This window comes from Diplotaxodon limnothrissa, linkage group LG23, assembly GCF_057381915.1.
Source record: "Diplotaxodon limnothrissa isolate DT_005_m linkage group LG23, D_limnothrissa_male_GT1.1, whole genome shotgun sequence".
NCBI lineage: Eukaryota > Metazoa > Chordata > Actinopteri > Cichliformes > Cichlidae > Diplotaxodon > Diplotaxodon limnothrissa.
In genome coordinates, this window is record NC_140617.1 from 949,660 (window position 1) to 971,765 (window position 22,106).

General features: G+C 46.7%; 1 protein-coding gene across 1 annotated transcript in view; it reads right to left on the minus strand.

Annotated features, from left to right (window-relative positions):
• Positions 1–1,137: 1,137 nt before the first annotated feature.
• arhgef18b (rho/rac guanine nucleotide exchange factor (GEF) 18b) overlaps positions 1,138–22,106 on the minus strand; it is a 30,044-nt gene continuing 9,075 nt past the window's right edge. The window contains exons 5-26 of the mRNA XM_085348804.1: positions 19,999–20,066; positions 18,387–18,432; positions 16,655–16,859; positions 15,999–16,105; positions 14,987–15,127; positions 14,425–14,675; positions 14,230–14,355; positions 14,013–14,130; positions 13,682–13,936; positions 13,509–13,585; positions 13,154–13,332; positions 12,955–13,028; positions 12,651–12,836; positions 12,364–12,513; positions 12,017–12,132; positions 11,521–11,583; positions 11,323–11,370; positions 10,924–11,205; positions 10,647–10,796; positions 5,500–5,827; positions 4,920–5,063; positions 1,138–4,527 (exon numbers count right to left, since the gene is read on the minus strand). Of these exons, the coding sequence (XP_085204930.1) occupies positions 4,238–4,527; positions 4,920–5,063; positions 5,500–5,827; positions 10,647–10,796; positions 10,924–11,205; positions 11,323–11,370; positions 11,521–11,583; positions 12,017–12,132; positions 12,364–12,513; positions 12,651–12,836; positions 12,955–13,028; positions 13,154–13,332; positions 13,509–13,585; positions 13,682–13,936; positions 14,013–14,130; positions 14,230–14,355; positions 14,425–14,675; positions 14,987–15,127; positions 15,999–16,105; positions 16,655–16,859; positions 18,387–18,432; positions 19,999–20,066 (3,404 nt within the window). The 3' untranslated portion in view covers positions 1,138–4,237. The remainder of the gene's footprint in view (positions 4,528–4,919; positions 5,064–5,499; positions 5,828–10,646; positions 10,797–10,923; positions 11,206–11,322; positions 11,371–11,520; positions 11,584–12,016; positions 12,133–12,363; positions 12,514–12,650; positions 12,837–12,954; positions 13,029–13,153; positions 13,333–13,508; positions 13,586–13,681; positions 13,937–14,012; positions 14,131–14,229; positions 14,356–14,424; positions 14,676–14,986; positions 15,128–15,998; positions 16,106–16,654; positions 16,860–18,386; positions 18,433–19,998; positions 20,067–22,106) is intronic.

Below are 22,106 nucleotides of genomic sequence, written 5' to 3' on the forward strand. Positions count from 1 at the left end.
CTTAAAATGGTAAATTTTCCTCAACAATTTAAACATCGGATATGTTTTTCCCCCAGTTATTTATGGGAGAGAAGACCTTAGAGCAGCTTGAGGGAAATTGTGAAGCTTCATTTCTTTTATTATAAAAACTATTTTGCGTTGAAGAAAAGCTGATTTGTTTGTATACGTCGTCTTTGTTAGAAATCAATATGTGACAAAATGTGGGGACTCTCCACTTAAGATGATGTAATAATGCCACAGCGGCGGTGGAGAGGAGGTAAATTATTTTTTGAGTGATGACAACAAAAACATGACTCCAAGTAGCCATGATGACCTAACGGCTCATTCCAGCAAGCAGCGCACTGAACAACAACCACAGCGACGCAGAGTCCATCAAACCAAGATTAGTCTCAGTGTTTTATGAGCCCGCAGGGATGTTTGTCTGCACGTCTGGACTCTGCGGAGCATCTATTTGTTTAACTCTGCGGTGAGAACAGGCTCTGACTCCTGACTTCCTGCAAACAGCATTACATAAACCGCCTCCGAGCTGTGAATCAGTCGGGCTGAGATGGATTGGAGGCGCTGGATGAGAGAAGGGGGAAGAAACAGGGAGACAGGAATTGGGCAGAGCAGTGGAAGGACTGAGACAGAAACAAAGACAGATTAAAGTGCAGCTTCCCTCCGCAGGGGAAGCAGCCTGGAAAAATAATTGTCGAGAGGAGACAGAGGAAAGCCACTAATGACAGCAGACAATAAAAACTGGCCGCTGCTGCAGCGTCTTCCCAGCCAGAACGACAATAAGGGAGGAGCTGGCGGCCCCGCTGTTAGCGATGTCCACCAAAGGATTGAACAGCCTCAACCGCAGCACCTGAATAGATCCTCGTCTGGGAATAGACTGTTATTAAGTCGTCTAAACACAGGGTCAGTAACACCGCCGCGGCACCTCCGAGACACTGGGAGATGGCACGGGTGCCAGCTAATTGGGTGGTCAGGATTATTTTGACGAGCAGTGAATAAAAGTGCGTATGAGTCGGAATTATACGCTGCACGTGCGCAGCCAGTAAACAGTGCGTGCTCGACAGCAATGATCCAAACGCGCGGCACAAAGAGGACAAACAAAGCGAATTATTTCAAGACTTTTTATTACTAAATGTTTCTAATTCAGCAGTTTGTGTCCGCAGGTCATTCTAACAGTCGCAAAGTGAATAAAATAAACGGTACAAAAAAGCATCAGTTTTGCTGTGTGCTACAAACGTCATTAGACACTAAAGTTCACATGACAACAAAGACGCATTCTGAACATTCATTTTCCCTTTCAAGTATGCTACTATCCAAAGTGACTAGTGTAAAGTTGGCAGAGGAAATAAAACAAGTATTTACACGTTACAGGTCCAACAAATGCATTTCAAAATGTTTCCACACACACCGTCCACAGGGACGCCACCGACCGGCCTCCACGTTGGAAAGCAGAAACGAGACTACAGCGAAGCAACGTTTAAGACTCGAGTTGATCCACAAGGCAGCCTTCATCTCCCCGCTGAGGTTTCGTTAACGTCTCGGACCTGGAGCAGAAGCGAAGCACTCGAACACGAGCTGAAAACAGAAATGCAGACCGGAGGAAACGTCCCGAAAAGCTTAAGTGGCTTTTTCAGCTGAGATGATCTTCATGATCGAGTCTCACCTGTTAAGTAACCACCAGAGTAAGCTGGCTGATGAACCTGTGAACTTGCTTGTTGTGCCAAACTCGTGAGCGTCAGTCCAAAAATACAAGAAACTCACACACTACATATCAGCTGAATAAAAATGTAAATAATCGTTTGTGACTAAAGCGATATTTGAGATGAGGCGGCACATGAGCTGTAGCTCAGGCGGTAGAGCAGGTCATCTACTGATCGGAAGGCTGGTGGTTCGATTCCTGGCTTTACTACTAACCCCAATGCATCCATCGGAGTGTGAATGTTAGAAAGCACGACACCGAGCCCCGTCAGCTGAACGCCTCTTTGGTTTAACCAACTGAAACAAGTGGATCATTTCATCCATGAACTCAGTGAACCTGCGACCAGAGAGCCGACCGGCAGAGTACCGCCGCTGGTTAAATACCTTCATTTACACAGCAAATGATGAACGATTGTGATTTCTGCCAAGACTGCATTCAGGAAGGTGAAACAGTACCAGATTGTACATACACACGTGTGTATTTTAAGTGTATATACAGAAATACACATAACGGACACGTGTAGGAGGAGGGCGACCAGCATGTACAATAATATACATAATATACACAAAAACCTGCTCCTAGTCGAGCCCGTGATCACAGCTTCAGACACCAGCTCGTTTTGGATCAACAAACTCTGACGTCCACACGCGTGCAGAGGAACAAACCACAGCTGTGCCTCCACAGCTGCCACAGCATCGCTCTTCTGTCAGGCAGGCACAGAGATTTAAGACAAGGCTGACGAAACGTCTTCAACAATAAATACAGAACACAGTCAACAGAAACTCAAACCCGAACGGGCTAAAATGTACCTGCCAGGTTTTTTCTTACAAACTGTAAAGTCATCAAAATGAGCTCGAGTGACAAAAACATTTCAAAAACAGATTAAAATTTCATTAAACCTAAAAATAATAATAAGACTCACGTGGATTGAAATGGAAAATAAAGAACCTTTAAGCTGCTTCATTCCTCTGTGATCGTTTATCTCAAATTCTGATATTGGAAAAGCTGAATGTGACCTACAGCACGTTTTTATGTCTGCGTCAAACAGACACTGCTGATTGACATTTTTCCTCCCCAGACAGACAGCAGAGGACACGGCTCCCCACTGTGTCCAGAGCATCTCTCTAGCTCTGTATATATGGAATATGTCGGCCGTGTGCGTCCACTCAGAGAACCCGAGTTGCAATGTAACCAAATGCAGTCAAGAATCCCTGTGCAGCCTGTATATTCCATATATATGGAGCTGGACAGGTAGTCTCTTTACTCAGAGAACCGGGGTTATATTGTAACCAATTGTTCTATTTCACGATATATTTGATACTTTTCAGTATCTGAAGCCCACATCCTCTCTCCTGAAACCGTTACGTTCCAATAGGTTGTCTTGTTTTTCTATTCAGGCTACTGACAAGAAAACTACAGCAGTTTAAAGATTGCTTTTAAAATAGCTTCCAGCATGAAATGTACAGGACACCCACTCGAGCTCCACTAACAAATGTTTCATACTGATGTGACTCATAAAGTGATGATGGGGGGCGGGGAGGGGCTTCCTGCGGTGAGACAAACTCAGTAAAGTGGGGACAAACTCAGACATCTGCAATTAGCTTCCTGAATAAGTATAAGTGGAAAATTATAGCCTTAAAATTAAAGCCGATGCTAATAAGTTTGTATTAGTTATGTTTCAGAGTCAGCAACAAACGGAGCGTAAAGATGGGAGAGACATTTATTTGTTGTTATTCAACACCCAGCGTTCGGGGAAAGAGTTGAAACTATGTGACAAAGATTGCGAGTTTGTCTCACTCTGCATGAGTTTCATTAGTTGCACAATTAGCCAAACTCCCCCGGGGTTGAAATGAAGTACGGCTGTCATAAAAAGAGGAAAAACCAAGGACGTAATCAATAAACACAATTAAGACAAATAACAAAATGAAAGGAAGCTTCATCATTTTAACAGCTGTGCAGTCAGACACGACACAGTTTGTCCGTTCGTCCATCAGTCTGGGCTGAAGTATTTACACTGTGCAAATGAAACATCGAGCAGACAGTGTTAGAGTTTCTTTCACGTGGTTCCAGGTGCCGTAAGATCTCCGTCGCTTCCCCGACTGTCCTGATTTCACTCCTCTTGACAAAAAACAACCGTTTCTCTTCCTTTCAGTCACGTCCTGGTTCAGCTCTCATGGATAATGTCTTTGGATCGCTAAAACTTCATTTACACCTTTTTTTCACACTCCTTTGTTTCCCCAAAGGTCTCTCCTTCATGATTCAGCCAATTAAGTTTAGATATAAAACTTAAATAAAATAAGATTAAACGATTACACTAATACTGGCAGTTTAGGGCCAGATGAGGGTTATTAAAAACAAACGCCGTCTTTCTCTCCATGTGAACCACAGCAGCCCTCCTCCCTGCAACAAACCTCACCAGCCTTACTGAAACAATGCGTCTGCATTCACATGATCGCATGGAAGGTGCTCTTCAGAATGGGCCTTATGGTTTAATGGGGATGACGATCAATCCCTGGACTGGTTTTTTCCTCTATCGTAAGTTCAGAAGAAGATGACATCCTCCTTATTGAGGTCCTCTGTGGTGAACTTGTAGGGCGGCGGCAGGCTGTGGCTGAGCCCTTGAACCTGTGCGCTGGGATTGAGGCTCTGCGGCTGCACGGGGGAGTGGAACTGAAGAGCGCCGGTGCTCTGCGAGTGGGGAGGTATGATGGGAGGCTGCAGGGAGGGTTGAGGATGGGACTGTGCAGGAGGCATGGGGGGCTTCTGAACATTTGGAGGGTGGGAGCCAGACTGGATGTCTGGTCCAGCGTTGTCTAGAGAACTGGGCTGATCTGCAGGAAAGGCAATAAGAACAAAGAATTATTGCAAACACAGTTATTCACAGCAGCTCGATGCAGTCGGGCTTATTCATACAGGAATGTAGTCACATAATCCTGCCAGAGCTTTTTTCTTTGTAGCTGCAGCAGAGAGGATTAAAACGTCTGTGTCAGCAGCACCGCTTGATATTAATCATACATGAAACTGATAGGTGTTTACACAGGGTGAGGCTGGGCATGCAGACTTCAGAGAGGAATGTGACTGGGTGGGGTCAGGTTTGCCCAGGTGGAGAACGCAACTCTTTTGTTTGCATCTATGAGAACCAGGATTAATAATGCAGCAGGCAAAGACGGACGAGAGGAGATTGTGTTTGAGTTCGTCTGATTGAGCGCGTGCGCAGCGATACCTGCGTGGTGATGCTGGGTGTGCGACTGAGGAGGGGCCAACATCGGGACCTGCTGGTGGGGGCTGACGGAGCGCTTGACCTTGTGGGCGTTGTCCTCTTTGGTGGAAAGCTTCAGTGGGAGCACCTGCTTCGTGTCCAGCGAGGCTGCGGGGAGACCGAGGGAGGGGACGGGGAGCAGAGAGATCAGATTAGATGAGGCCACTGTTTGATAAGCCTGACCCAGTGAGGACTGCCATGTGATTCTAATGAGACCGATCAGGCCGAGCGCAGGTCAGGCAAGAAAATCCATTTTAATAGAGAGTCTGCTGCACTGATTAACATCACCTACGGGAGGGAGAGACTTAGAGCCTAACGGCCTACACCCAGAGTGCTTCGCTCAAAAAGCACCTGAGCTTTACAAACTGCTTTGAGTAAACAGTCTCTCACGAGTGTGAGCAAGAGACGACCCGCACCGTTATCACCTTCCTTGGTACCTTTCTAAACAGGACTGCACTGTATAGTATTTACACCTGTGGCCATTTAATATCAAGTCTGCAAGTGCTGGAATTTCTGATGCGCGGCCATGATCCCGGCGCCTCACCGGTGCTGTCGGTGCGATGCGAAGCTTTGCCGCTCTTGCTTCCTTTCCCTTTGCTGCTGTTGATTGCTGCCAGCTTGGTGGGGATCTGCTGCTGAACCCCGACCGGCTTGTGCAGCTGGTTGGTGGTGCTGAAGAGATGGAGCGGCACCTCCGTCTTTAGCGGCAAAGTCGAGGAGCCCGTCTCACGTCGCGCTATCACCTCGGGACGCTCCGGATAGTCGGCTTGTGCCACGGACATGCTGCCACGCACCAGCGGCTTCGGAGGCAAGTCGGCGGACCCGGAGGACATGAGGAGATCTCCATTTAGACTTCCAGAAAGGGGAGCCACCTGCAGGACAGGAAAGAACGGGTTATTCTTAAGGTGGACTTTTAAGCTCATTCTCCGTATCGATGCGTCGATTCAGTTTAGAATCACAGCTGCAAATGTTTGCACAGCCCGTGTGTGCGTGTGCATGAGAACACAACTGCAAACAGCTGCAGAGAATACACAGATCGCATGCCATGAATCGTCTGCCCTCTGTAATGGCAGGGCGTCATCAAATCTGCTGAGGCGCTGGGTATTTACGGGCTAAAGAGGGAATCAGAAACACATTGGGCTCTTGCTGAGCATGCATTTTGGTACATCTGGTGCAAGCTTTTGATTCCCCCCCAAAGCTGCTTGAGGACAAAGCGCACAGAGACACAGACACAGAAAATCAGAAACATAAAACCCTTAATAATCCGTGCGCACACAAAGGCGTGTCGAACAAAACGAACAGGACTGCTAAACAAGCAGGCGAACAGGAAAACGGCTCCGGTGACATGAGCGGATAATAGGAATCGCATTTTCCACTTAATTACTAGAAGGGAGGAAAGACGATCTGGAGGCCGAGTCAACGTCAGCGTCCGAGCTGCACTCAGTGAGACGGATTTCTGCAACAATGCAGTGATGTGGTGTTTGTGTTAACAATCCCACAAGTTTCATCGCCACAAAGGCTCCTTTCAGCGCACTTTTGTAAGAAATACTACACAACCAAACTTTGCTAATCCGCCTCTGCAGCGCTGTGACCCAGTTATGGTGGAGGATGATATTTATCTGACATTATATAAGAAGTCAAAGAACAATGGCCGACTACGAATCAGCCAGAAGGGGTTAACTCTTCACCGTCCTCTTACGTGATAATGATGATGATGATAATAACAGACAGGAAATCTTTGGGGATTACTACCATGGTCTTAATTATAAAAATAAACGAACAGCCTTCCTCTAAACGGTGTTTAATGTTGTACAAATATCAACATCAGTTTCTCTGTGGCATCAGCCTGTCTGCGAGCAGTCCACGTGCAACGTGATTGATGCTGCTGCTGACACTTCCTGTGGCGATGGGGAACGCCTGACTGAAGGCAGACTCATCCGAGCGCTCTTGTGTGCAGACTGTAGCTTCCTCTAGCCGAGACAGTGAAGGGGCCCTCTGTGGGCGAAGTCTCCATTCATCCTTTCTTGACCCCTCGGTTTTGCTTCTTCTCCGTAATTTTTCCTCTTTCGGCACTCGCTCATCTCGGCACACAGATCCTTCATTGTTCCCACAACAAGGTGATCTGCTTTAAGCGACGCAAACAGCAGGTTTCCAGGGCAGTAAACCACGCACGAGCTGCCGAGCACAAAGAGCTCTGACTGACAGCACATAAACAATTAGCACTGGCTGCCTTCCAGAGGGTACTGCTAATGCTGGGTTTGGACTAGCTGATTACAGAGCCAGGTTCCTCTCAGCCTGCATATTCCCATATCATAATGTATCCACGAACCCTGCACAAAGACTTCTATATGCTGACAACACCAGCTTGGGGCTTTTAGCTGGGAGTAATTCATGTGTTGAACAGTGACATTAAAAATGTTTTTTATGGTTAATTTGCAGCTGTGATCCAGGCTGAAGTCACGAGATTAGCAGGCAAAACACGTTTAATCCAAAATCAAACTGCACCTAAGTAAATCCTACAGTTCCTGAATGTGGTCCGACTCAGAGAAAGCACCATGGTGGAACACGGTGTTTCACAGCAGCTGTTATTCATGCCACAAAATTATTAGCCAGCATTTCTTATTAATGCCTGATGAATCTTTTAAGTCTCGCATCAATCAAAAGATCAAACATTTCCATCTTTTCCACTCAGCACAAGTTTTAGACTTCAGTCGATTCTCTACAAATAACAAACATGTGGAGGAACTTTAACCCATTTATGACGTTTCAGTCACTCGCCGGCTGCAGAGGAAGAAAGCAGCCGTGTCTGTTTGGGTTCTCCTTACACCAACAATGATCAATACACTGCAGCTTTATCAATAACATGTCACAGCCTGTTATTACCTTAAAAATCCTCATTAATCCCAAAAAAGCAACTTTCTCCAAGACTCCAGTAAAAGTACTTTGAATGTAAAGCAGTACTTTCCTCTCTCAGAGCAAATGATTCACTGGGAGTAATTTGCTAATATTGTGGTTAAAGACTGAACAGTACTGCACACAGCGTACAGCTAACAGGTGGGAATAGCCACAGTGACAGATGGCTCAGAGAAAATATCTGCCCTCGAGCGCAGTGCTCAGCTCCACAAAGCAACTGCTAGCAGCTGATTATAGAAGAACCCAGAAACAGGCCTTTAGGTTTCTGTGCACATGGTGAGGTGTTGATGAGCGTTTACTGCGAGCTTCACAGAAACACACTGAGACCAAAGCAATTAATATCAGTCTGGAGGCTAAAGCCAAAGAGCAACAAGAACTTTTACTTTGTTTGTTCGTTTGCAGACTTTATGTTTCAGTCACATTTGTGTGTCTTCACATAAAGAAATCAGAGAGGATCTAAATAACACCGTTATGCATGTTTGGCTCCTAATTATTCCACCTTTGTGCTTTCGTGCTCACTCTTAGTAGCTCCTGTTGTCTCGCACTGCCCTTTACGTCACATTTTTAGGTACACCCATTCAGCTGCTCGTGAAACAGCTGGTGCATGGAGCAATTTGGCCAACTGTTTCTTGATCATGTTGTTTACGTTCACTTAAACCTAGAAATCGAGATGTAACCTCAGCAACGCTTGGCTTTTATGACCTTCCAATTACAAGAGTACTGAACAATCAGACCACAGCCAACCCAAATCCCGGGGCCAACTACGATCAGACGAGATAACACAGATCAAAGAGGAAAAAAATGCTCTCTTCAGTCAGAACATGTCAAAACCTGCACAGTTGTTGCTCACGTATGTTAAGAAATGCGCACACAGAAGCATGTCTCTTTTTATGAGTCTAATCAAAGCTCTCTGCGATTGCTGATGAGTCCTCATTTTGGTTGGTGGCAGATAAATGTCTGTTGATATCAGCTTGGCCAGGAGCCTGGAACAGATCCTGCGGGTGTAGCTAATGAAAAGACCGTTTGATGTGTTTGACACAGAGGGAGAAGAAACCACTTCCAAATCTCTCCAAACAACAGCCAAGAAAGTCCCAGCCAACCGCATAGAACTGAAACCCATAGACGCTGCACGTATGTACAAAATGCACGCACAAAGACTGATTACATAGGTTGTAAGTGTGATGTAGTTCAGGTCTCATCTTGCAGTTCATGCAACAAACTTCACAGAAACCTTTTTCACCGTCACCGTTTCAGCAGAGGCCTCTATAATTAGAAGAGGATTACTCATGACAGAGGATTAGGTCAGTTCACCCAGAGGCTCTGCTGCTTCATCAGAGGGGATGCGGTTCTCCTGGAGCCACTGAAGTACTCCAGATATGACTCACAGTCAAAGGCCTCTGCAGCTTGTAATGAGATGATAACTGCAATAATTCACATCAGCTGGTTATGTTTGTGTACATCCTGAGTCTACACTCCCGTTACTCGAGGTCTGGGGCATTAAAAAAGGTTCCTAACATGAAATCTGTGAGAATGCACGAGGGCAAAGGTCACCGTGTGAAGCTGAGCAAAGTTACAGACTATTTTAAAAAAGGAATCCACAGTTGCAAAAGAGCTCTGTAGCGCTTTCTGGGACGTGAATGAACAGCGTCGTGTCAGCTGACAGTTAGTCAGCATGGTATGCAGGCTGGAGACGCTGGCCAATCAGCAGAGAGGGACTTATGACATAACTATAGATTGCAATCAGACAGAAATACATGCATATGAGCCCATGTAACAGCACCAATGGTTTACAGACTTGAGTAATTGCAGTCCAGTGACGGTGACTCACTGTGCCGCAGTCAGAGTCATCACAACATCATTGGAAAAAGGCAGCACGCACATGGTGTGCGTGTAGCTGGTAGCTTTTCACATTCACGCTGTAATATTAGTATTTGAAATTAGCTTTAGGTATTTCTAGAGGCTGTGAAAGAGCTTGAGCCAACACATCGCACTGTTACATAAATCATAACACTTTTTCAGGTAAGCAGGAACCAGAGCGTGCAGTGAGTCCCGGGTCTGCGCTGAGCTGTGTCAGAGTGAATGTGGCGGCGCTCTGTTCATGGACGCATAAAGCTTTGCTGTATCAGCTACAAATGAACGAAGTCAATTCAAAGTATGTGATTCAGGCGCTGATTATAAATGCTCTATCCACTGATATTTTTTTTCTTTGACAAACAGATAAAATCTGTGTCAAGACAAAAGTTGCCGGTGCACACAGACACCCCACTAAGCTGTAATTGGTTGTTGCAGACCTTTGAAAACACTAAAGGCTGATATTAAGTAGCTCCTTGACAGATTTGTTAGCATCGGGCATGAAATTACAGTCAGTGGCTCTGTCTCAGAACTGCTCTCCCATGAAGCTCACAATGCAACGCATTGTAGCGTAAGGAGAGGAAGCATAAGCAAAGACGAGAGCGGCTGGGGGGTAAGGAGATGAAGCACACAGAGGTGTGTTTTCAACCGTCAGTGTAACATCAGCCCGTCTATGACACCGATGCTTCTCCCACTCGTAGGAGACCCGATAAGCAACTAAAAAAAGGGTCCTGTGGCAGCTTCTTCATGTTTCCACTTCAAAGTGATGAAGAGAGAAAGGGCACACGGACACACTAATGAACCATCGTGCAAAAGCGAGCACAAAGAAATTAAATGCTTCAAATCAAATGCATGCAACACGTGTGAGCCCGTAATACATCATAACAATAACAACAGTGCATGTGGCCACCAGCACGGGTGCCCCACCTCAATGGTCTTCCTCTTGATCTTCTTCTGGTGTTCCAGGCGTTCCTTTTCTTTCTCCACAGCTCTGGTGGACTCTCTCAGTCTCTCCAGGTCCTGCTGGTACGTCTCCCTCTGCATGTCCAACTCCTCCTTCTCTTTTGCCAGTTGCTCCTGCGCAACAAGAAGTGATGCTGCAGCTTAGGCTTTGTTAAATATAAGCTCAGCAAGTTTAGTCTTCAGCAAACAGAAAGCCAAACGTAACTGTCCTGCAGCTCTTAGGTAACAGAGAGCACCTCACCTCCGTCCTCCTGCACTCCTCCTCTCTTTGTCGTAGCCTGGCCTCGGTAGCCTCCACCTGCTGGCGGTGCCTCTCCCTCTCCTTCTCCCAGCGCTGCTGCTCCTGCCGGTGCTGCGACTGCAGCTTGTGGAGGCTGGCCAGCTCCTCTCTCTGCAAGGCCAGAGTCCGCTGCTTCTCCTGCTCCAGGAGCACGTTCCCCTTGTGGCGGCCGGGCAGGGAGGCCCGCTCCGTCAGCGAGGCCCGCTGCAGCTCGATCTGACTGTCCTGCTGCGAAACAATGGCCTGAAGAGACACACGAGACCAGGTGAAACAACAAAAACGTCGCAGACGATGATGAGCAGCTGAGATGTTATTACATACTAATGCATTTCATTTATAGAGTGAAGGGCAGACTTTCACCTCCAGACTGTAGAGCCTCTGTGAGAGCATCAGCACTCTGTCAAAGAACTAGAGTGCAAAGACAGACAAGGTCAGCACGCTCAAATATCCACAACACAACATTTTACTGGGTTAATAAACATCTCATGGCTGCAGCAGGCACGACTGCGAGCATCAAAGCTGACGTTGTTGTGTAGCTGAGAGATAAGAGGCGCTTACTTCAGCCTCTGGGAACGAGTCGGACCAGATGCGATTCCACCGGGCAGGAGAGCTCTCGTCGACCTGAGCGAGAGACACACAGCGAGCCATCAAACTGCAGTGCTGCACATCACGTACAGTACAATATAAAATATGACCTCAGCACTGAATTATTTAATTTCAGTTTAGTAGAATTAATTTTGTGAAAAAATCCAAAAGTGATTCCAGGAAACAGCCGTGAAAAACGAATAATAAAGTTTAATAAAAGACGAAAACCGAAACGTGTGAAGTATTAGTTCAGAGCACTGAACAGAGTCTGCTGGCTCTGCTGTCCAGGAGAGACGTTTACTGGAATCAAATGAATGTTCAGAGAATTTGTTTATCGAGGTTTCATCTATGTAGACACAGATGAAGTCACCTGCAAGCACGTGGAAGTTTCCAGAGGACTTGCTCTGGTTCTTACTATTTACAGGAAATAACACCGACTCATCCCGAGGCGTGTGTGTGTGTGTCCTACCGTCTGCTCCAGGGCGTGGCTGCCACAGAGGTCTTTCAGCTGAGGGTCAGAGCTGGCTCTTTGACTCCTGTCTCTGTTTCTGGACTCGGCAGAAAAGTTCTTCTTCACACTGCCATCTGGCGCGCGCACACACACACACACACACACACACACATTAACAAATCACAAACGCTTGGGGGGGAAAGAAACTGACCGGCAAACGGTCATAATCTAGGAGAAACTTCACACATACAACCAGATTTGTGTGTAAACTGTCCCCACAGATGTATTTATTCATGTGTATTTATCTGTCCTGTATGTGTGACGTCAAACAGACTTCTTTGCGGCTCGCGCTGTGCTGGACTCACTCTTGTTGAAGATGGCGGGGCTGCTGTCGTAGCCCCCAAAGGTGTCGGCTCGCCTGGGCAGAACCCCAGAGCCGCTTCCTTCCTCCCACCTGGCGGGTGCAGGAGGCCCCTCCCTCACTCCAGACTGCAGCAGGTTCTGAAGGTTCTCCACTGAAGCCAAAACAAATCAATAATATTACAACCTACTAATTTATGCAGCAGCTGAGAGACGAGAACACGTGTGTGTGAACGTCATTTAATTCCCTTTGAAACTTAGATGCACGTATTGTCATGCGACCTGGTCCTACCCTCAGTGATAGCTCCTTTGAGCAGGACCTCCCCCTGCTGGAGGTCTGAGAAGTCTCCTCGAAGCAGAAGTCTGGAGCGCGACGCTGCGTCTTCCAGCCCTGCCACAGACTCGGCCATGTCCGCAAACAGCTGAAGCTTCTCGGTCAGCGCCTGCGTGATCACTGCATCCTTCTGGCTAAGCCGTTCTACAGTTGGGAAGCATGACACAGAAGACTCATTCCTGGACAAGCTTTAATATTCTAGACTTCTAGATAGTTGAAGGGTAAGACAACACACGAGCACCACCTTGTGGCCTCTAGTTACCTCGAAATTCTTTAAACCTGGAAGCTCGCGCCTCTTCTTCCTCACTGAACAGCCTTTCCTCAGTGTGAGGACAGCTAACGGGGGAGAAGACAGGAGCCAGATGAGGAAAGGATCCTGGCTTTGATTGAGGTGTGTGAACACTTTCTTTGGATTAGCCCGAGTGATAAACAGATGCGTGTTTGTGTGTTGCTGCAGCTACCTCTCTGCAGCTTGTCGTATTTGCGTCATCCATGAGTTTCGGTCCTCCTTCGAGCCGGTGTGGATCTCATACATCTCCGGCTCATTGGAAGAGGCACAGATGAGAAACATGGCTTTCTCCTCGTGGGCAACCTCCCTGACTATGAGCTTCTGGAGAGAGATAACTGACGGCTTGTTATCCTGGGAGGACCAGAAGAACAAAAGAGAGGAGGGGGCGGAAACGAGAATGAGAGCTGAACCGATGAGTTTACAAACCTGTCGCCCGTCACAGCAGAATTCTGCTCCTTCTTTCCAAAACACACCGAGCACATTTCTCTTTGATGCCCTTTTATTTTCATAGATACCGACGTACTCACCACTGCAGCAAATACATATTTCTGATCTTTTTCTTGCAGCAAAAGCAACACATCTGACAGCAGCACGGCAAGAATATCTAAAGGAAGAGCAACAGAAATGACAGCTTATTGATTTATAGAACCAGAACACGTGCACAGACAGCAGAGGAGTCATAGTTTTATTATGTGATAACCTTTGAGTCTGCCTGAAGCAGCTCTCCAGCTGACTGTGCCCTCATGAAGCAGCCGTCTCCGGCCCGGCGCGAGGTCCTCCCTCCGAAAGACACGACCGTCTTTGAATTTCCCCTGTGCCTTCGGCTCCATCCTGAGGTGTATTTCTCTGAGCCTGGAGCTCTTCTCGTGGAGATTAACCAACGTGTCCACCCGTACGATGGTGTCTTTGATCAGACCCAGCGCCCGACTCAAATCCACATGCTCGTCCGTACCAGCTAGGAACGAGGAAGAAATGATTAAACACAGCGAAGTCGTTCTGGGCAGTAACTGTGATCTACGGAGCAGAAATACCTTCAGTGTTGTGAAGAATGCGCTCAACTAGTACCGGGTACTTTGTAATCCGCTGTGTCACCAATAAAATACACTCAGTCACTCCGAGCCGCCGCACAATAGACAGGTGACTGATTTTCTGCAAGAACAAAAGCAGAAATATTTGATTTGACGCTGCACGGTAACCAACGCCTCTTTAATGTGATATGATGCAGCTAATTCTGTGTCGGCGTCGTACTCGGATGATGTTTTGGAACTTTTTGTTGTTTTGCAGCTGATCTTTGTAGTAGCTGACAGCTTCAGGGTGGTGACTGCAGAAATCTCCATAGCTGTCCTTCATCTTCTCTCCGATTTCACCTGAGAACTGGACAAAGAACAAACGTCAGCTCTGTCGCCGATGGTGGGCATCAGCGTGCGTGCGTCTCCTCCATACCTGTGCGATCAGGACGTCTGCCAGTTTGTTGATGGTGTAGTTCCTGTCGCTGGGCGGGACGAGGCTTTCTCGCCGCCGCTCTTTGAGACGAGACAGGAAGTTTGTGTGAAGGTCGAGGAGGTTTTCCAAGCGGGGAAACAGACAGTCCAGCCTTCCTGCGTCCATCTGGAGGTTCTCCTTCAACTCCCGGACGTAGACGCGCAGCATGATCTTCAGAGTCCTCACATGATGCATCTCTGTCTGCATCAGCTCTACAGGACGACACGCATGTTCTGTAATGCACGTGTGTGTGTCGTGCACTGAGGTGCTGGATGTTGCGTAAAGCTCCTGGTTTTCCCCTCATCTACACACTCCGTTACATTTAGGCTTTTTAAACACACACATTTACACATTAAGGTTTATTTACAGCTCTCGCCGAATTAAATGTGCGATTCCAACTGTGTTACACTTAAAGTGCACGGCCCAATCAGTGTGCCTTTCAAAGCGCCGTCTGCACCCACTGATCCGCGCGACAGGCGGCTCACTGGCCGGACACGTACAGGAAAAATGAAATCACACTTACCGTATATCACGTCTTGTCTCTTCGCCGTTTCTTTAGTGTGCTTTTTGAGATACTGCTGATCAACCGCCGAACTCCACGAGTCTGCCTCCAAATCCTGAGCATCAGACTCCAGATCAGCCCGCACAGCTGCATAGTGAGCATCTGAGGAGAGCAGCAGAGGCATCACACCTGCTCTGCTTTGTTGGTTATAATTATTTTGAAAAGGACTTCTGAATATTGCATGATGACACCTCAACATGTGCAGAATTTTATAAATAATGACGATTCCTAAATGACCGTTATTGTGCAGGGTCCCTGTTTAACAGCTCATCCTTCTGAACTAAAGGATTTCCCGTCGCCTAAATGAGACAGTTTATAAAATCATCAGCGCGGCCGAGACGACGCGCGGCCTTGTTTTCATCTTTTAAACGATCTGTAGCAACTTTGTGTCTCACTACAGGAAACTTGGTCGCCTCTGCAGAGGCGAGCAACACTAGTTCAGACACGCTACAGTCGCTTCCAGCAATGCCGAACCCGCGTCGCACGTTATCATCAAGGTCGCTTTCCTCAAAGGGCCGATAACAAAGTGTGACTCCTCCTCAACAACATATGATCTCCGCCCCTTTCATCAGTTATCCATGAGCACAGTGCATGCTGTGATGTTCTTAATATCAGAGATAATATAGGTGATCATCCTCCATATTGATAACACAACCGTGAGGAAAAACAACCATCCTGCCCTGTCATACATTGTTAAAGCGTGGAATAAAACGGGTATCGGCAGAAGCCCTTTCATAAATAAGCCCATAGAGTCTCCAGCCTAGAATACAGGTCGAGGTCAGTCCTGAACCCACAAGTCAAACCAGCAGGACACACAAAGCCCTGAAGGTGAGCTGTCGCTCGAGCAGGCAGCTCTCAGAAGACTCAGTCTGAGAAAAGCTGGTCAACAATTTCCCACTGATACCAACTGAGACTGGAACTGTTATTCCAGTAATTCCAGTTCAAGCCACATTTCAGTCACTCAGCTGCTCACCTTCTACAATGATGGACTCTGTGGTCGAAGGAGCGAGGGAAATCGCGTCTTCATTGTAGCGTTTGGAGCGGGGAGTGTCCGTCTCATCCATCTCCCCAGGGAGGGATCTGAGGGAAGACAACCACAGGTCCAAGGTGGCATACATGGTGAAATGGAAACAACGTGATGCTGCTAGCAGCCAACACGTGCGTTTAAAGACCCAAAGTAGCAAATAAATCAAAGAAAGTAGAGAAAATCTTTCCTGATTTCTTCTTCTCCACCTACTCTTTCACTGCCCCCCCCCCCCGTTACCGAGCCATGCAGCAGAAAAGCAGGCAGCTGCAAGCCGTCTACACTCAGCTTCACAGGGCGTCATATTAGAAGAGACAGCCTGCCTTTAAGTGTCGACTATAAAAACATCTTACGGTGGCAACGGCAAAATATCGTTTGAGCTAAAGAGACGAGAATCTAAAAATATGAGACATTTACATACAGCAGAGCCTGCAAACATCGACAGTGCAGCAATATACGTTTCAGAGAAAGACTGCTCTGTGCTCCTCTGTGAATCTTTCAACTCAAAAAACAAAGAAAATCTCTTGAAAAGGAAACGAGTGAGAAAGTTTTTGAAAGAAAAAAAAAGGGTTTTCAGGGGAGAAGTGGATGAAGTCCATACTCACGCTGAACTATTGTTGTAATGAAGGTTGTGGCCAATGCTGGAGGTAGCAGCCGTGGAAGTGCTGGTGGCGAGGGCGGTTTGCGAAGCGCTAGATCCCAACGCACTAATGGTCATGCCTGGGCCACTGAACGAACCTCGATGGCCATCCAGGGCCTGAGATGCGGCCGGGCCTGCCTGATCCCACTCTCTGTCCCGGTCTTTTAGCGCTGGGAAATAAAGACGAGAGACAGGTGATCGGATGCAATTAGAGGACACAGAAGAGGAACATGAGGACAAACGAGGAGAGGACAGAGAGAAAGGAGAAGATGACCGGCGAAGTGGAGCGGAGGAGGAGCTCTTCGTGTCCTGCCCGAGCCGACCCCAGTGCTTTCTCAGCCAGGATTGCGGCAGGGATCGGAAGAATCTGCAGGTGATCATGTCGCGGTGCATCAACATTCGCATCCCCACACGTCCAGACAGACCCCACGAGGAGGCGGAGGACGCTTTGAAGGGTCCCTTTGTTTGGAAAGAGCTTTTAGCAACCACCAGCTCCATTGCAAAGGTCTTCAAATCGGATGAGCGACTCAAGGAGAAGTGCAATAATGCAAACTGAGCGAGGTCACCAGTGTAAACAATGAGCCGAGAACAGCGCGAACCCTGCTTTTATACGCAGCCCACGAGACCCTTCAAGCCCGAGCTCCTCAGTAGAAGTAACTTCTAGAAAGACGCACACCCTTTGATGTTTCTCGCACTTTCTGATCCTTCACGCCTCCTCAATTCCTCCCTCTCTTGCTGATCTTCCTGACCCCCTGCACAAGCTACTGATTGGCTGGAGGCAAGACATGAGGCAAAACCAGGTGTGGGTGACAGGCCCCCAGCTGTTCACAAGAGACTAACAACTGCTACAGGAGATTAACTTAAGCTGCTGCCGCCGCCGCTCACGTCCCCCGTGGGTTCGCTCGCATGCAACCGGACCTGCTGCATGTTACAATTAGCGATGAGTGAGTTTTCCTAGGATGAATAAAAGCAAATGCATTTGTATCATAGTCAGCAAAGCCCATGAAAAGACCAAAACCACTTATATATTCATCCTGCTAAGCAGTATCGTCTGTGTACCACCGGGTGATTAGCCCCCTCAGCTGTACTCAGAGCACCATTGCTCAGATTTAACACTTGCTTTTGAGGAACGACTTTAAAAAGACTAAAACGTGCAGCTTCACCCAGTCTTTTATTTTCTTTCTAAATGCTTTTGTTCAACAATGACGCCCTGTGGCCAAGCGTAAGATGAATGAGGTCAGAATGCACAGGTGACACTTGTGCAACACTTCATAGCAGTATTAGTACAGCAGCTCTGTCTTTATATGAAGTCGATACATAAACAACATTTCAAAATCAGAGTTTGGACAAAAGGTAAACCAGAAGTAAATCTGACTGTTCTCAACGGTGGCTAATCATCACCTTCGCCTACCGGCTGTTGGAGGCCAATCTCCCCCTCCTATGCTCAGTGTGTAGGCGCACACACCACAGAGAAGCAGACCCACAGACACACAAACACACACACCAGAAAGAAATAGGACAAGTCCACCATCAGATGTGTTGAGGGTTCATGTTTTTAATCCTCTGGTGTGGCAACCAGCTTTCTAATTAGACATATAAAGCCACCTTCTGAGCCATCGATGAACCCCCATAGTTACACTGATACTGTGTCAGTGGGATCGGCGAGCACCACATCCGCACATCAGCGCTCTACTCACCGAGGTTAGGAGATCCTGATGAGCTAAGCTTCGGTAGCGTATCTCTCTGCGTGGAGAAAATAAAGAAAGACGACATTTTTAAGGCCAGTTTCTCGTGCTTTTATCAACAGAGTCAGATTATAAAATTATACAACATTGCACACAGTTAGTCTTTATTAACAAGAAGTCGAGCTGCAAATGAGCCGGGAAAAGCGCCCCGACAGAAGTGGATTCACGCGTCTGTGAGGGGATGAAGTAGCTTCATGCACCACCTTAATTTCTTTTACGATTCCTATTTTGTTCTCAGTCTTCTGTCTTACTCTTACATTTTTGAATGAGACAAAAAAGAGGAAATAATGTCAGAAAACGTACAACACTGGAATTTATAAAGTCTGAGTTATATTTCACTTTAGTTTGTTTAATAAAAATAACAAATGAAAAACAAATGAGATTATTTGTTCCACTTCCTGATATAATTGGACATTACAGCCCTTTGAAATAAGATGTCCAGCACATTGTGTGCTTAAAACCCAGAAACGTGTCCACACAAGTCACTGCGTGCACGTCACTGTCCCTTCATGCACCATCTCTACTTTCAAGATTAGGCTTCAAACTTTCCTTTTTTCTAAAGCATATAGTTAGGGCTGGACCAGGTGACCCTGAATCCTCCCTTAGTTATGCTGCAATAGACGTAGGCTGCCGGGGATTCCCATGATGCACTGGGTTTTTCCTTTCCAGTCACCTTTCTCACTCACTATGTATTAACAGACCTCTCTGCATTGAATCATATCTGTTATTAACCTCTGTCTCTCTTCCACAGCATGTCTTTATCCTGTCTTCCTTCTCTCACCCCAACCAATCACAGCAGATGGCCCCGCCCCTCCCTGAGCCTGGTTCTGCCGGAGGTTTCTTCCTGTTAAAAGGGAGTTTTTCCTTCCCACTGTCGCCAAAGTGCTTGCTCATAGGGGGTCATATGATTGTTGGGTTTTTCTCTGTATCTATGAACCGCCTTGAGGCGTCTTTTGTTGTGATTTGGCGCTATATAAATAAAATTGAATTGCTTTCTGATCAGCGCTCCATCAAATCAATTAACGCTAAAAATCCCCAAAAATAATTTTTAAGAAGTATGACTTGTAGACTAGGATAAGTCCTCTTGATGCTCCAGTGAGCTCATATTGTGCAGATGCATAAGAGACGGTGTATGTTTGAGAGTCATGGGCGCGGTTGTTGCAAAATGTTTCGACAGCCCTCGTATTGAATGTGGAAATTACAAGCAGCAGCATCATCATCGACACTTCTGTTTACGCCCGCTTCACCGTCACAGTGAACACTGAATCCTGCCGTCACGGTCAAACAGCAAATTCTCGTTTCATCATCAATCCAAAAGTCATTTTAACATAAACATTCCTCCAGATTTCTCATGCTTGACAAAATAAATCCCGTCTGAAGGTTTCTACGTGTCATCACTGCCAGCGTTGCACAGAAGCACTAATGGTAATCGAACCACAGAAGAGGACACAGGAAGTGATATGCAACTCCTTCGTGCAACATCACATTAAAGTCCAGGCCTGTAGAGCGCAATCAAACCCAGCGTGGCCTAATCGTGGCTGCTCGCCGTGTTTCGAGTGTTTACCTTATTCTTGCTGCTGGTGCACTCCCCCAGCAGAGACTTGCAGCTCTTGTGAACGTTCACAGCGCAATCTGAAAAACACCAGGGCAGAAACTTACAGTCAGTGTATCATTAGTCTTTGCAGGAGCAGGTTTATACAAGACCACAAAGTTTTGGCAATGATGCATGTTTGAAATGAAAAAGAACAACATTTGAGCAGCTCCTGAAGGCGACGCCATCACAAGTACAAAGCTGTGATTCAGACAAGGCAAAGAAACAGAAAGCTGAAGGACAGCACTTTCAGCTCATGCAAACAAATCACAATGTTTGTTTTCAGGCATGTATTTGTAAAGTAAAACTGGTGGGACTGGTGCAACAGTGGCTGTGTCTTCTGTTTGTTTCCCCATAAAGACACAGAGTCAGAGCGCAGTCGGACCAGCAGCTTCCTTTTTCTCAGTAACAGGTTTATATTTCTGTCTTTATTAAACCCAAAGCTGCTGCTGCTGCATGTTTAGATGACATGGCTGTATATACCTCTCTGCTAATTACACAGATAAAAGCTGTTATGGAAAAATAAACTGGGGGTGAGAAAAGTTCTCCTCTATCGCGTACGCGATTACTGAGATCTTGCAACCTGGCAGCGTGCAGTACAACACATACTGTAAACGCCCGAAGCCTTTTCTGGAGGACAAGGCTAGCCAAACAAATTAGTCATGCTTCAGCATGCAAAGCGTGTTCCCATCCCTTCCAGGTAAAACCACGATAATACAAACAAGACAGACAAGTACATGGTTGCGTACGCAGACTGAAGCCGTAAAACCTTATCTACGCTGTGACTGGTGAAAAACAAATTTCAGCTGACTGCGTCAAGTCAGTGCATCACAAGAGAAAGTGTGACGTCGCACAATAACTCGTTCACTGATGATGTTTATGTCCTAAAGCTTCATTGTCAGCGCTGCCTCCTTTACACCGACGCAGGCAGCGTGGCGAGTGTTTGAAATCAGGCTTTGTAGCTGGCTGACAAAGGTGACGCTGGCGTGAGCCGTACCAGCAACTTCCACTAAATGCTAAATGTTTCTAGTCCTTACCCCTCCCTTCTGAATGCTGGTACCACAATACAGCCGCTACAATGGAGACAAATGATAAGTCTGTATCTTCTTACCCAGAAAAAGCATGAAGCAGTGAGACAGGTGATCGTTTGTGTGTGAAAACGCTCTGCATGCAGCTTTTTGCCTCTTAGCTTTTTTCTCTGTGTCTGCTGCTCGCTCGCTCTCACAATAAATGAACAATTGCTGGCTCAGCTGAAGGAAAAGAAAACAGAAACTGGCTTCTGAATAATCTGAACCAGCACCGCTGTGCCTCTCTTTGAGCTGTATTCAGCAGATATATACTTAAATTGTGAATAGCAACTAGAAGCACTTTGCGTTGAATCTAAGCCCATTTTCCCCTTTTAGACTTTGTTTAGCAGCTAAAGGCTGGACAAGAAGGAACTTCAGAAGAAACTAGAAATTTCCAACTTTTCATCCTGATTCAACTAAAAGATGAAAAAGAAAATAAAATGTAATCTTCTTGCTAATCTGGCTGTTCGACAGACGAGCTCAAATTCATTGTTTAATGAAGACAACCGGCCCCACGGGCAAGGCTCATTCCTCTTTCTTCCAGAGCTCTCGTCCACCTGCTCCTTACTCTCACTACAGAGCACAATGTCATCTGCGAACAGTCCACAGAGACTTGACCGATCTGTCAGCCTGTCCATCAACACTGCAAACACAAAGCCCACCACAGGCTGTGAGGCTCCTGAACTCTCTGCCCCCCTCTCACGGACAATAACCATATCCAACTTCTTAATAGCAATGAACTGGTCTGCATTGGTGCATCATATCTTTATTCTCTTCCCCCTCCTGCCCCCCCCCCCCCCCCCCCTCTTTCTTAAATAGATAACTATCATATCTGATATCATATCTCACAGTACAATAATATTGAATGGGTTGCATTGTTGTATTTTGTCATGTTTCTCAGGTCTTTGTCTGAATTTCTACGAACATTATTGCTAAGGATTGTCTTATTGCATTGGAGTCACACTGGGTTAAATATGTACACTTGGGTTTTAAGGGGTATTTATTATTTTCTTC